The sequence below is a fragment of the Apiotrichum porosum genome (genome assembly GCF_003942205.1).
Source record: "Apiotrichum porosum strain DSM 27194 chromosome Unknown scaffold_5, whole genome shotgun sequence".
NCBI classification, from domain to species: Eukaryota; Fungi; Basidiomycota; class Tremellomycetes; order Trichosporonales; family Trichosporonaceae; genus Apiotrichum; species Apiotrichum porosum.
The window spans coordinates 1,322,225-1,336,879 of NW_021167112.1; the positions used below are offsets into that span (position 1 = coordinate 1,322,225).

At 62.2% G+C, this 14,655-nt stretch overlaps 4 protein-coding genes across 4 annotated transcripts; 2 read left to right on the plus strand and 2 right to left on the minus strand.

Annotated features, from left to right (window-relative positions):
* Nucleotides 1-419: 419 nt before the first annotated feature.
* On the plus strand, nucleotides 420-3,877 carry EHS24_007760 (uncharacterized protein; the record flags this gene model as incomplete). The annotated part of the gene is made up of 4 exons (XM_028623104.1): nucleotides 420-856; nucleotides 938-2,598; nucleotides 2,649-3,734; nucleotides 3,828-3,877. 4 exons carry the CDS (start codon nucleotides 420-422, stop codon nucleotides 3,875-3,877), a joined length of 3,234 nt encoding a protein of 1,077 aa, XP_028476997.1.
* A 1,232-nt stretch (nucleotides 3,878-5,109) lies between these two features.
* Nucleotides 5,110-6,042, plus strand: EHS24_007761 (uncharacterized protein; the record flags this gene model as incomplete). Its single annotated transcript, XM_028623105.1, has 2 exons — nucleotides 5,110-5,220; nucleotides 5,440-6,042. 2 exons carry the CDS (start codon nucleotides 5,110-5,112, stop codon nucleotides 6,040-6,042), a joined length of 714 nt encoding a protein of 237 aa, XP_028476998.1.
* An 800-nt stretch (nucleotides 6,043-6,842) lies between these two features.
* On the minus strand, nucleotides 6,843-7,840 carry EHS24_007762 (uncharacterized protein; the record flags this gene model as incomplete). Its single annotated transcript, XM_028623106.1, has 3 exons — nucleotides 6,843-7,282; nucleotides 7,361-7,468; nucleotides 7,660-7,840. 3 exons carry the CDS (start codon nucleotides 7,838-7,840, stop codon nucleotides 6,843-6,845), a joined length of 729 nt encoding a protein of 242 aa, XP_028476999.1.
* Nucleotides 7,841-10,984: 3,144 nt separating this feature from the next.
* Nucleotides 10,985-12,892, minus strand: EHS24_007763 (uncharacterized protein; the record flags this gene model as incomplete). Its single annotated transcript, XM_028623107.1, has 1 exon — nucleotides 10,985-12,892. One exon carries the CDS (start codon nucleotides 12,890-12,892, stop codon nucleotides 10,985-10,987), a length of 1,908 nt encoding a protein of 635 aa, XP_028477000.1.
* Between the last annotated feature and the right edge of the window lie 1,763 nt (nucleotides 12,893-14,655).

Sequence of the window (14,655 nt, forward strand, 5' to 3'; positions counted from 1 at the left end):
GTGGGTGGGGTGGATGTAGGGGGAGATGGGAAGGCGCGGAGGGGCCAAGGGGGGAGGGATGGGGACAATTCGTGGGGATATCAGTGACAGACGGTCGAGGGGGGTGGAACGCGATAGCTTGCATGCTGTTGGAATACTGTGTGAGCGCCGGAATGGTGTGAGAGATGAGATGAGAATGAAGAAAGAGATGCACCGCGACTTCAAGTACCCAAAGTTTGAGTGCGAGGCGTGTTCGCACCAAATGACGGATTTTGATAGTGGGCGCATAATAACACGTCACACAATTATTACATAATACATACCATTTACCTTGTTTCCCACGCTCCCGCCACTGCAACCGACCACAACATCCGTGGGAGAACATCTTGCTCATCATCCATTTCCAGTTCCAAGCGACCCGGCAAACGATAACAATAACAATGGCGGACCAGGGGCTCTCGCTCCTCGACGACACGCCCCAGGCGACTCCCCTCGACCTCTTAATCAATGCCATCTCCGGTTCCGGCCAGTACAGCTTCACCGGGGACGACGGCGGTGGAGCGGGCGGCAACGGCAACGACGCGACTGGTGCTGCAACTGGTGACGCAATGGCTGCCTATCTCGAGGGTGAGGCCGCCAGCAACGCCCATGCTGGACCAAGCAGTGGGGCTCGTGCTGTAGACCTTTCGAGGAAGCGCACTCTCGATGGCGACGACGATCCGCATTCCCCACGCGAGAACAAGATTGCTCGCACCCTCACCTCACACTTTGCCGCCTCGCGTCCGACCACTGGCATTAGCGCGGCGCAGCGTACATTCTCAACAATCGAGGTCTGGCATCCCAAGACGGGCCAGAAGAGCTATGGAAAGGAGCGTCGGTACGTACAGAGAGCATGGCCGGGGCATGGACTCAGTCCATCTTGCCTGGGTGCCACACGGCATAGCTAACGCAGCCACAGTATCCTGCAGCCACCACCAACCCTGCGTGTGACTGGTCCACTGGCACCTCTCCTCTCCACTGTGACACTGTCATCGCACCCCAACCCCGACCCCCCACAGGGCCATATCACTTTCTCTACCCAGACGCACCGTCTCGGCGAACAGCAAGAACCCGTCCCGGAGCTCTACGTTCGTGCAACCAAGAAGGCTGAGCGAGAAGAGCGCCGTCGCCGTTTGCGAGAGGCAGCAGCCAAGACTGGCTGGGGAAGCACACTCCCGTGGGAACGCAACCGCAACAACGTCCGCGACCGAAACGAACTGACCGACGGTATCGCCTTCCCTGGCCTGTGGGTCGGTGAGGAAACGGGCAAGAGCAAAGAGTTTCGCCTCGAGCTCTCTATCGGTCCCCCGGGGCTTGACAATGAGGTCGACCACACGGCCAACGGCCTGGATACTGGAGAGACTGTTGTTCCCCAGGCCGAGACGCCCCTTACCTCCGCCACCCAGCCGATTGATGAGGCCGCCCTCCGCCGCGTGCTCGGTGCGACTGGTATGGACCCTTTGATGTCCTTGGGAGAAGGAGACGTGCCAGAACCAGGTGTCCACGACGACGGCAAGGGTCTTGTCCACCACCTGGCTGCTGCCATTGATCCGGTACTGGAGGCCGAGTCATCCACCGCTATCCCTCCCACCCCTCCCATGGACGAAGCTGCTGCTGTCGCTGTCGCCTCCACTCCTCCGTTTGTCCCTAAACCTTGGGCCACGTTCGTCTCGGACCCTCTCACCATTGTGTCCAAGCCCTCGCAGAAGACGGCCAAAGCACGGTCTATGGCTAGCTGTCTGTCAACCACCGACGCCTTTGCGCTGTACGTGCGTGTCAACGCCCAGACGGTGAGGACAAAGTTTATGAAGCTCGACGATGGCGACACGGACACACCGGCCCTCGCTGCCCGCCCTGGCAAATGGTCACCATTCCGCTTTGACGTCTTGTACCGTGCTCAACCCCCCGAGCCCGAGGACAAGGGCCAGCGCACGCGCTTCAAGCTCGATCTGGATCGCGAGAACGGCGTCATCACGTATGGCTCCATTGTGCAGCTCGTCGAGGTCCAGTCTGGCGTTCGCTCAGACCCGCTGCGCCTGGTGCGCGTGGACAAGAACGAGGTTGTGGTGGACGCCGACAGGGGCCACCCTGTGTCGGAGCTGCAACGCGTTGGCCTTGTGCGCGTTGTGGACGGCGTCGATGACATGGAAGGCGGGTCGAGGTGGTACCTGTCTGCCCCGGGCGCGGTGGCTGGTGCCGGCGAAGTGAACACGACACGCGCGCGGCCAGGCAAGCAGGTCAAGACGGACGCTGAGGGCAGTGCGGCCGCCGTCCCCGAGACGCTGGGTGGGCTGGACAGCATTGACCCGGCCCTCGATGAGGCGACCGACCCAAAGCCAGATCTGATCCCGGAAGCTGAATCCTCTACTCGTCCCCGCAAGAAGAAGACCAAACGTCATGCCCTCGCCCGGGCCGCTATCACTGAGGAGGAGCAAGGCAGTACAGCGGCTGGACTAGGCTGGCACCGCTCGCGGAGGCGCGAGGTCGAACAGACCGTCACCGAGGGCGGGGTCACCTCGACGCGTACAGCGACCGTCGAGACTGTCGACGACTGGATGTGCTGGGTGCTCACTGGTGTCTGTGAGTGATTTCTCCTCGAGCGCGCCGGAAGCCGTGCTGACATGTTCAAGGGTGCTTTTCGTACTCGTTCTTCAACGGGCTAGGCGACACCGATCCACTGCCCAAGGCTCCCATCGACCCCGTACCGCGTCTGCTTGTCGACCCCGTTTTCCACATGGACACCAACTCGCTCGACCTGACGCTTTCATACTTTTTCATGCCCGACGCCGAGGGCCACACTCTGCCGCAACCGCTTAGCGTCTACCTGGGTCCCATCGGTCCACTGCGTGCCACTACTTGGCGCTCGCAAGCGCCCAAAGAAAAGTACTATGACCCCGGGGCGCTGTATCCGGCTCTCCCTTACACCGAAGGACTGGGCGACAACAACCTTCCCATCCCTGATGGCCGTCGCGTGTTCAGCAACTATCCCAATTCGGTTCCGCACACGATAGCCATGGTGGAGCTGCCACCACTGGACGAGATCCTGCGCGTCATGAACGAGTACAGCAGCGCACAGGCCGCCGCCGTCATTGACGCCGAGGACCCGCCGCCCCCTACGGCGCCCGAGCCGGCGGAACCCGGAGCCGAGGATAACGCGTGGTTTGGCGTGATGGGCTCGACTGGTGAGCTCACCATTCAAGAGGCGCTCCGCAACGCCGGCAAGCAGCACAGCTCGGAAGCGCACCACCACCACGACGTTGCGGCTGCGCTCGCTGGTCCCGTCGAGGCCGACTCGACACTTGGCAAGGTCGGCGATGAGTTTGGGATCGAGCAGCTCGGCGACAACCTTATCGATCCGGCACTGGACGGCCCTGGCGGTGACGCTGCTGCTGCTGCTGTTACTGCTACGGACGTCGCAGACGGGGCCGACGTCACGGCAGCTGCGGCTGCTGCTGCTGCTGCTGCTGTGCTGTCTGACGCGCAAGCGAGCGGAGGGGGAGGAGGCGGCGCCAACTCGATTGCCGTGCACCGGCCCGACCGCGCAGGCAAGGACAGCCTGGCCGCGCTGCCACTGCTGGTCGTGCGACCAGATGGCGTGGGCCACAGTATTGGCTGGAGCGTCGTTGCTGCCCGCGCGTCGGCAGCGGGCGCGGGGGCTTCGGGGGCTGGCAATGGCAACGGCAACGGCACGGCCGGAGCTTCAGGTGCTCCGTGGGGTGAGTCCAAAAGCAGCACCATGGCGTATGGGCGCGTACACATGCTGGGTGCGCCATGTTCCTCGGATCCTCAAACTGACATTGCGGTCTTAGGGCTTCGGGTTGTTCAGACGTCTGCGCGGGGACAAAGTCTCGCGTGGTAGAAGGCTGGAGAGCGCGGAGAGCCCGCGAGCAGCGCGAGCGACAGATCCGAAAGCCACCAAACGGGATCAACCCGAGCCAGAGGCCAGAGGCCAGCAGCCAGCGGCTGGCCGTTATGCAATTATGCGCCGTGCCGGAGAGGCGTGGGCCAAGAACAGGTTTTTTGGGCGGGGTTGGCCGGGGGTGGCCGTCAGGGTTGTTTCTCCGGCAGACGCGGTTCTCTAGGCGGTCGAGAAGCGGTCAAAGCGGCCGAAGGAGGTTGCTCCGCGCAAGCGATGACTCTGGTGATGACTGTGAGGCTGGCCGTTGTGTTCCTGGGGGGGTATTTACCCTCTTATTGCAATTGTCCGAGGCCAGGGTGTGAGACAGGTTGGGCCAGGTCTCGTGTAGTGCGCGCGACGCGGGTGGGCAATCTCGCTCGCTCGCTCAGCCTGCAGGGACGAGACACACCCAAAGTGGCAGGTATTACAAGAAGGCGAGCAAGGACCCCCGAATCTGGCCTCGCACAAATGGAAGAAATAGACAACACACACCAGATCGCAGTGCAGAATATACTTCCGGGGCCGTTCTCTTGCCGCGTAATGTAGGCCCCCTGCGTTGCTATTGCCCCGGCCAGGCGCGCACGCGCGCGCCCATCACCTGACGGCACCCACCCAATGTTGCGCGCACATATTGCAGCCGTCGGGCGCCAGTGTACCAGTGTGGACCCATTGTAGCAGGTTGTCGCGTCCCCCCCGCGTACTGCCCGCACTCCCTGGTACAGTGTGTCCTTTTTCTTTATCCTGGCCCCCCACCCAGCGTCCGTCATTTCATACATATCCCAGGCGCGACCGCTTTTGGCACCCCCGCGCCTTTGTCTCTTTGGCTCTTTCTTATTACTTTCCCCTCTCTTCCACCCCAGCCAGCAAAAGGGTCACCCCCCCTTGCCAACCAACCACCCACCTTCAGTCCCCATCACCCACCCACACTCGCTCTCTCTCTCCTTCACATCTCCACACATCCATCCACTGCATCCACTCACTCACTGCACCAGCCACCCACCAACCCACCACATACACAACACACTCACCCACCCACGCGCTCCGCACGCGACACAACAAACCTCCACCCGGCCCAGCACCTCCGTTCAATTCTCTCCCGGTCTCTTTTTTTTTTTTGAACCCCCTCCTTCCTCTGCAAATATCACCCAGTGCCTGCCGATCGACCACCATCCCCAGCCCACCACAAACACACCATGGCGTCCACCTTCCTTCCTTTCAACCCCCAGCCCATGGCCTCGTCGTCCGGCGCCAAGCCCAAGCGCAAGCGCGCATCGTCCCTCGAGGCCGAAGAGTCCAATGCCAAGGTGAGTCAAAAAAAAACATGACGCCGTGGCAGAGCCACACATGAGGATTTGAGGAAGGAAAGAACACGGACACGGACGTGCGCGCGCGCCGTCCGTGAACTTGTTCCTTTCTTTCTTCCTTCCTTCCTTCCTTCCTTCCTTCCTTCCTTGTCCCCTTCCCTTCCCTACCCATCCTCCTATTCTTCTCGCACCCAGTGGACCCGTGGCTGACCCGTACAGCACCTGCGCATTGTTGCTCCCCAGTTTGACACGGCTACGGGCTTTGGCTTCCCTCCCGAGCTCATCCCGGACATGACGACGTCGACGACTGCGTCCGAGAGCGACCAGATGATGGACCACGACATGGACTTTGACATGGACGAGACCCTCGAGACGCCGTACGCTGCCCCCGAGACCAACTATTCGTACGCCGAGGGCGGTTCGGGCGGGTTCGGCTTTGGCCCCGGCGCCGAAGAGGACGACATGGACAGCGACGACAGCCCAAAGTCGGGCTACGCCCAGCTGGGCGTGTACCCGTCCACGACGACGCACCCGAACCCGCACCACTTCTCCAACAGCCCGCCGTTCACGTCGTTCCAGCAGAACAGCGGGTGGAACACGAACCCCTCCAGCGCCGCTGGCGCTGCGCCGGGCCTCATCCAGCCGGCGTCGGCGGGCCCCCTGCCATGGGGCGCCAACGCCGTCGAGCGCGCCCGCAACGCCCACGGTCCCCAGTGCACCTCCATCCCCAAGCTGCACATGAGCGACTACCCGGACTCGACGGGCTCCCGTTCCCTCTGGAGCATCTGCCAGGACTGCGGCGCGTGCGAGCGTGCCAGCTGAGAACAAGGGGTGCTCTGGCTTTAGCAACTAGCAACAAGCAAAAAGCAAAAACACAACACACCAGCCAACCATGTCGTCGTCTCATTTGCGCAGCGGGCGCACCGGGGGGGTTCAACTGCACATCGGCCCCACTGTATCGGCTGGAGTACCCGTAACCCTGTCAAGTGAAAGGAGGGGGAGGGGAAGAGCGGGGGGAGGGGGTTGAGGAGTTGGGTTGAGGAGGTTGGGGAGAAGCAACGCGAGCGAGCAAAGCAAGCAACGCAAGCAAATCAACAGAGAGATCGGAAGCAAGGCGAGGAGGAGGAGAGGCTTCCACCGAGGAAAGGCTTCGGCATCCCGACCGTGTGTGCCGTGTAGCCCAAATGATTCCAGGTGCCCAGGAGGTACGGACAATCATATCCAAATGACAAACTGCCCCTGCTAGAGGCATCATGTACGTAGTAGCGCCTTGTTGTATCGGCGCATATGCATGCGTAAAACTGTAGCAGCGGGGCCAGGGAGGGAAGGAAGTGGGGAGGAGAAGGACGGGGGGGGGGGGAGTGAAGGGGGAAGGTGGTGCCAAGTGAAAGAAGGCGGTTCAAGTCAGTGGTTCCCGTGCGTGGCTCGCTTGCGGCCATGACGGTCGTGGCCGTCACCATGTCCGACAGCCATCGACGTAATCTGCGTAACCGCAATCGCCTGGGCATGACGCCTGTCCGTAGCTCTTATGTATACATACATCGGCGCTCTATGAACACTCTAAAAACACCACCCCCCTCACCACGGCAGGCCAGGCCAGGCCAGGACGTCCTCTACCACGCTCACTCGACGTGCTTCCTCTTCTTGTTCTTCTTCTTCGCGCCGCCCTTCTTCGCGCGCGGCGCCGCCTCAATCTGGCCATCCACGTCCGCGAGCAGCGCCTCGGCCTCAGCCTGGGCCTGGGCTCCAGCTCCAGCTCCACCTCGTGGCGCGCCATCGCCATTGTCCACAGCCGCGGCCATGACCACATCGCCGTCCGCCTCCTCTCCGCCCGCTGCCGCCGCGGCCGCCGCCCCTCCTCCGGGGAGCACCTTCTCGCCGCCCGTGGCGACGAAGCGGAATCGCCGGCTCATCATGTCGTCCGTGGCGGCGATGGCCTGGTCGCGCGCCAGCGCCGCGGCGGAGGTGGACGCCGAGGCATCCGTGTCCACGCGCTGGCTGCGCGGGATGGCGTGCTTGATGACGCGGGCGGCGGCGTCCTTGTCCACCGAGGTGGTGCGGCCTGAGGTGGGTTAGCGCGGGGAGGGTGGGGATCGTTGGCGACGACGGAAGGGGCGCACACAGGGGGGCCTATACTCACGAGGTGGGTTCTCGACGTCGCGGACCTTGGTGTAGTACGCCTGCAGGCGCTCAAGCTCGCCCGAGACGGCGTGTTCCTCGGGCTTGATTCCACGGGTACGGAGATACACTGGGTTTGTAAGCGGAAAGCCAAGGGGCAATGGCGAAGGCTGGCAGTAAGCGGTGAGAGGTAGCGCCAGTGAGGGAGGCAGAGCACACGGCTTCGGCTTCAGGCGCCACAGCAGTGTCCACAGACCTCCCCCTCCCCGCTCTCGCTCTCCCACTCCCCTTCCCCAGCCCAACCCTCCTCCATCGACTCACTCCACACGAGGTTGTTGATCGAGTACGCGAGCAGCACGTCCATCTTGGCGCGCTCGACGCTCGTCGTGCCCTCGAGGGTCTCGTTCCACGGCTGCGAGAGGATGGGCGCCAGTGCGCCCTCGAGGCCGTCGAGGCTGGTCTTGAGCTGCGCGAGCGCGGCGGCGGGGTCGTCCATTGCCATCGTGGGTGGGTAGTGGGAGGTGGGGAGGTGGGGGAGAGGAGGTCGTCGTTGAGCAGCTCTGGGATGCCGTTGTCGTAATGGGGGCACGAAGCGTGCACAATTCACAACAGTCAACTTTTGGGATCACGTGACCAGTGGCTGGGCCGGGGCCAAAAGGGGAGGGAGCATTTAAGGGTAATTTGTCGGCTTATTAGGAAAAGATTTTGAAAAGGTTACTTAATGGGAATTAACGGTGACGTCACACTTGGACTCTGGAGGGGCGGGGGCAAATATGTGACTGTGTGCGGCAAAATCAACCGGGGATGGTATTTTTACCACCGTGGGAAATGTGTGATAGGCGCGTCGAAAGGGTTCAAGTTGCAAGTTGATCAGTTGATAAGTTGCAAGTGCTGCCACATGCCACAGGAATTAGGCATCACCTGCGCCCGTTTGTCCTCCTTCGCTTCTGACCTTCTGAGCCTCAAGCAAGCGTTGGCCAGGCCGATCACGCTGCCATGACCGCGTTCCCACCTCTCTCTGGCAGGGACGATCGCCGGCAGACGCTCACAGGGAGGGTCTCACGCCCACGTACCCACCCATCTCAATCTTCTTCCGGTGGGGGAGAGACGTGAATGTGGCGAGGAGGTACAGACCATCCACGCGCCCGTGCCAATCGCATCTCTCTCCACGTCTCGGCGTCTCGGCGTCTCCGTCTCCATCTCCATCTCCATCTCGGTCGCCTCGAGACGGGCCAGCGGTCCACTTGTCCTCCTCCTTCTTGTGCTCCCTCCCACAGTGACGCGCGAGAAGGCTGCCACCGACGGCACACGGCACACGGCACAAGAGTTCGCGAGAACGCCAGAGCGATGCCCGTCCGTCGTTCTCGTACACACGCGAGAACGGCACGCGATGGGAGTCGCCCAGACGAGGCGAGTCTGTTGACGCACGCACACACGTACTCGTCCACCGGCACGGCAACGAGGCAACAACTGTATGAGCCCACTATTTAGACTGACGACTAACCGAACGCAATGTTGCGGCATTGACATGACAGGTCGGTTGCAAGCGACGCAGGTTGCTCCGTGCACGTTGTTCGCGTCCTTGCTGAATTGCTGCGCGGTGCTCGGTGTCTGGACTCTGGGACCTTTGGAGTCGACTCTGGCCTCTTCGCCAGTGGCCAGTGGCCAGCGGCGCGTCCCCTCCTCCTCCTCGCCGTGTCGATGACATACACTGGTTCTGGGTGTCGCTGACGACCGGCCGACTGCGCGACATCCGCCCAGCGGCCGGCGGAACCATTACAGCCTCGTCGACGACACACGGCAAGTAGTCTTGAGGCCTTGAGGCCCGTGCGAGCCCACGGAAATGCACTGGCGCGCGCACTGGTGGCTAGTTACGCTCCCTGCACCAGCACCAGCTAGACCATGCGTTGCGTACAGGTGGAGGACCCGATTCGGACATGCCTCACTGATCACTGATCGCTGATCACTGATGACGACCTCATCCATGATACATGATACGTGATACAACATGACACCACATGAAGTGACAGCGGATACCGGGCCCCGCGCCAACAACCCGAACACCCCCAACACCCCAACCCCTCGTGTCCCAGCCCAGCCCGCGTCCCGCACCGACCCTCGGTGTCGCGCGGTGCGGAGTGCGGGCCGCGACGACGCATACCTCGGCGGCCCCTCTCCCCATATGGAATATCCCCTCCTTTTGCATTCCCGCGCGGCGGTGCACACCCTCGGAGCGTCGGAGCCCCAGCCCCGAGCCCGAGCGTGAGAACGGTTTTGTTGTAATTTGTGGACATGAGACGAGGCGAGGCGAGGAGAGATGAGAGGCGACGACATGAGACGACATGAGACGACATGAGACATGAGACTAGACGCTAGACGCTAGATGAGGTGGGATGAGGGATGCGCTCGTTCCGCATATCAAAGTCAAGGGCACTCGTTCGCTCCATTCATGACGACACACGGCCGTTCTGCCCGCGTCTTTTGATCGTGCACTCGTTCACTCGCAGGTGCGCAGGGAAAGAATGGAGAGGATGAGACACCATGTCCCTTGCCTTGCCATCTCTGGATCTGTTTCATGCGGGCCGGGGGGGGTTTGGGACGGGGAGAGAGGGACCGTCTGGAACACTGGAACACTGGCACACTGGTCAGCTATCTCTCAGCTATACCAGCTATCTCTGCAGTCCAGTGCTCCAGTGTCCTGGACACCGCGGGCCGCTCGAGTGAAGGACATGGGAAGGAGGCATTGCTCGCACAGTTGGCCCGTACTGCAGCCAAAGGCAAAGGCAAAAGGCAAAGGCAAAGGCAAAGACCCAGGTCAAAAGTTCGCTCGCTGGCTGCCACACGCCGACGTCTGCCACACCCTACCTTACCTGCCTGTGTGCTGGCGTTGTGGCACCGTTGATCCCACTACGCACCACAACACGCATCTCTGGGGCAACGTGCCGTCGGGAACGTATGCAACGTATGCAACGTATGCAGCGTATTAAGACACCGGTAAAGCAGCAGCAGCAGCAAGCGACAGCGGGCTCCGCCCCGGTGCCCGGCGGTGCAGCACATAGCATCCACACGTGTGTGTCCTTGGCGACGAAATTAAACGCAGAGATGAACGAGAGACGGCGCACGAGAAAGGAAGGTGTGTAGCGTTGCCCGGTTCCTTCCTTTCGGTCTTGTCCTTGTGCTTGTGCTTGTGTGGATTTGGGTTGGCTTGTGACGCGTCGCGCGTCGATGGGTGTCGTGTGTGTCGAGTGTTTAGACAACCCACATGCGCCCCCCACCAATCTGACCCACATGCGCCCAACCAAACGTGTTTACGCCCCGTCGTAACGTCGTAAACGGGCCATGGGCCGCATTTGCTCTTTTGCTCCTTTTGGGACAAGGTACTCATGTCATACATTGAAAAAAAAGATGGGTCGTTACTACTGGTGATACGTACGTGATCATGATGGCTAGAAAGACATCGCTGCGGCGGAGAACCAGCTCCGCGGGGGCAGGGGTTTCGTTTCCCAGCAGACCATGCTCGAGGGAGAGGGGAGATGGAGGCGGCGGCGGCGGCGGCGGTGGCGAGGAGAAATGAAAAAAAAAACACAAAAAAGCTACTATATAGGTACACACAACCGCGGGGCAAGCACTAAAACGTGTGTATTGGCTACCATTGCGGCTGGACGTACTCGTAGCCCGGGTAGACGGGCTGCATGACCTGCTGGCCCGGGTAGCACACCATGGGCTGGGTCATGTACACCATCGAGGCGTGGTTTGGGTCGCACGCTGTGTACTGCTGCATGCCGAGGTCGACGCAGTCGGTGGGCATGGGGATCGTTGCAAACGACGCCTGGGCGGGAGTGAGAGGGGTCGACGGGCTGAGGGTTGCAGTGGCGGCCGTGTTGATGTCGTCGGACGTGGACACGGACAGGGGCGAGAGGCTTGGGGGAGGAGGTCCCGCGTGGTGCGTGGGAGTGGCAATCTCAGCGGCGGGGGCGAGGTCGGTCGCGGTCATTGTCAGAGCGGCGGGGGCCTCGTGGCGAACGGGGGTGAGACCAAACGCCGAGGCACCCAAGCGCATGTGTGGCGAGGGACGGCCTTGACTTGACCCACCACGGTGGAGTGGCGAGGGGCGACCGGCGCTGTTGGGCGAGCCCGCCGAGCCCGTGTACGAGCGGTTGCGTGACAGCGGGGTGACGGGAGAGTGGCGCTCGGGCGAGTGGCGCTGGCGGGGAGCAGGACCAAACGACGACGGCTGCGCGGCGTAGCCGGCCATGACCTGGGGCGACGACTGCGAACGAGCGCGGACGGCATAGGTCATGGGCATGGGAACCATACCGGCTGGGAGCATGTGGGAGTGGTCCATCATGCTGTAGTGGTGCTGGCTGGGTCCCGCGACGCCGGGGAACGCCTGGCGGGGGATGGCGTCGACGGCCATGGCAGAGTATGAACGGACGAGACCGGGCATGACGATGGGCTGAGGGCGGCGCGTGGTAGGCATGGCACGGCCCTCTTCGATGCGGCGGCGCTTGACGCCGTCCCACCACTTGGACGAGGCCTGGAAGTGGGGGTGGCCAAGGCGCAGGCCAATCTTGAGTGCCTCCTCACGGGCCTCGGCGTCGCGCACCTCGCGGCCGTGCATGACGGCGTCGTCAAGCCAACGGTGCATCTCCTCTTCGATCGCGGGGTAGCGGCCACCTGGGCGACGAGCGAGAAGAGAGCTAGCGTTGGGCTGCTCGGGGTCGAGCCAGCGCTCCTCCTGGTTGAGAATCTTGGAAATGGTACTCCGGTCAACAGAGTACTCCTTGGCAATGTCCTCTTGACGAATCTTGCCCTGGCTGTTGCGGTAGATCTCGCAGATGCGGCGCTTGTCCTCCGGGGTAAGCTTGCGCTTGCGGCGCACCTGGCGAGTCTCGTTGTTGCCGTCCACAGCGGCGGTGGCAGCAGCAGCGGCAGCGGCCACAATCCCCTCGGCGGTCGCGCCCGCCACAGGCGAGGTACGGCCCGAAGTGGGAGAGGCGGTGCTGCCAGTCACGGGGGAGGTGGCGGTAGCGGCCGGACTGCTCTTGACGCCACTGTCGCTGCTGGCTGGAGCAGCAGGGGGGGTGGAAACAGCAGCCTGGGTGAATGCCGAGAAGGCCGATGTGGCCATCGGCGCAGAGGCCGGACGGTTGCTGGGGAGAGCCACGGCGGGTTCAACGTACTGCGCCACGGGGGCCGAAACCTGCGCAGGGACGAATTGCTGTCCGAGCGCAGGGTTGTACATGTCCATTGCCGGATAAGGAGACGTCATGTGGTGCTGCATCCACTGGCCATTGTTGTGAAGCATGGTGGTGGCCGTGGTGGTGGCAGCGGACATGGCGGCTCCGTGGTAAGCCTGCAGAGGCTGCTGGACAGTGGTGGCCGGGAGGGAAGGCGCAGCCATCGCGTACTGGTGCTGCTGGTGCTGGGACGACATGTCGTGGTGGGGAGCGTTGTCGTCGTTCTGGTTCGTGAACATGGTCATGAAGTCTACCTCTTCGTGCGCTTCGGGTGCTGGCACGTAGTAGTTGGCAGTTGCGATCTGGGCGGTCATGGTGGCGCAGCAATCAAGGTCTTTCAAAAAACGTCCAATTTCGGCCCGCGAAATAGGATTGGAATCGTCAGAAACGGGAAGGTGACGGACGAAGGGGCGAGGAGGGGGGGGGCGTGTATCTGGGGTCGGATTGTCAGCACTGGAAGGCGAGGAACAGGGGTGTTGTATGCATGCACTCACATCGTTATGTGGATCGTCTGGACAGCAGAAGCAGAGACGAGTCTTCAACAAGGTTTGCGCTGGGTGGGTGGTCAGAATGGCTGCTCCGATACGGGCGGGCGGTGTGTGGGGCGCGTGCGCAAAGGAAAGGCTCACCACAAGACACGGGTGTCGCTGGTAGTTAGTTGAACAAGAGACACGGGCGAGGGGTGTGGGCAGGAGGGTGCGAGGACGCGCTAGACGGTGGTCAGCATGTGGGGTTGTCCCCAACGCTACTTGTATGCAAAGGACAAGGGGCGAGCGGTTAACACACACCAGAGTTTGAGCAAAGGGCGTCGGTTGCTGGGTGGGTGGGTGGTGGTGGTTACGCGCAGAGGGGGTTTGGGTCGTCGAGGTTTTTTTTCCTCCTCGTTCGCAAAGTGAAGAGAGTCGTCCTTTGCAGTAGGTCGAGCAGGAGGATGTGCGCGTGACAAAGGGCCTGCCTTGGTAGTAGATGGCGAGCTGGTGGGGAGGGGAAGGGGTGAGCGTCGATATGGGAAATGAGAGCCTGTCCGTTCCAGAGCGGATAGAGGCTATGGGTGTGGTCGTTCGTTCACGTCTACGCGCGGGCGTCAAGCTGGCGTAAAAAGGGGGGGATGGGGGGTGGGGGATGGAGGGGGGAGGGGTAGAGTGCAATGCTATCTAAATGAAGTGTGGGACCGGGGGAGGGGGAGGAGGATATGGGAGAGAGAAATGGGCCTGCCAGTTTACTCTGTAGGAGATGGATGGAGATGTGGATGAGGACGAGAGAGGGAGATGGAGAGTGGGATGAACCGGGGCGGGGGGGGATGGGCCAGAGGACGACGACGGGGCACGCCTTCCAGCCAGGCAGCTGCAGCCGCGGGCTCCAGGCGCGAGGAATGCGCACCGCACCCACCCAAAATATACTCCCGCGCGGCCTCCGTCCTCCCTCCCTCCCTCTCCCTGCCCCCCCCCCCCCCCCCCCCCCCCCCCCCCCCGGCGTCGTCTGCCTGGCCCCATACACACGGACGCCCTGAGAGACGAGGACGAGGCGTTGCGCGGACCGCGCCCCGATCAGCCCAGAGCCCACAGCCCACGCGCGCTGGCCGCTGGTCGTCAAGGTGGAAAAAGGCTCTGGCTGGAGACGACACACACACAGACGGGCGCGGGGACGGCGGCGATCAAATTGACGCTGGGACGCGCCAGAGGGCCAGAGGAAGACGACCAAAGGACCCAAAGGACCCACAACTCGCTCTTCTCGCCGCTGAAATTGTAAAATGGGAATTTCAATCTGGCGGTGCGTCCCAAACGCCGCTGCGTCAGCTGGCAATCTGGCGACAGCGTTGGAGCAAGCAGAGGCAATGTGAGGCTTGCAACTATACTCGCCGCTTTGCTAACTGCATTGACAACCATTGAATGTTGTGGCGACCACGCCGCCGCCGCCGGGTCACACACACTGCTCTCGTCGACACAGCAACGGCGGCGGCCTCATGTATCACCATCACCAGCCACCCGTCATGAGTTCCCGGCGGGAGGTTTGCCACCACCACAATGGTTGGTACAGTACAGTACATGCTCCATGTTGGTCCCAAGAACACGAGCAA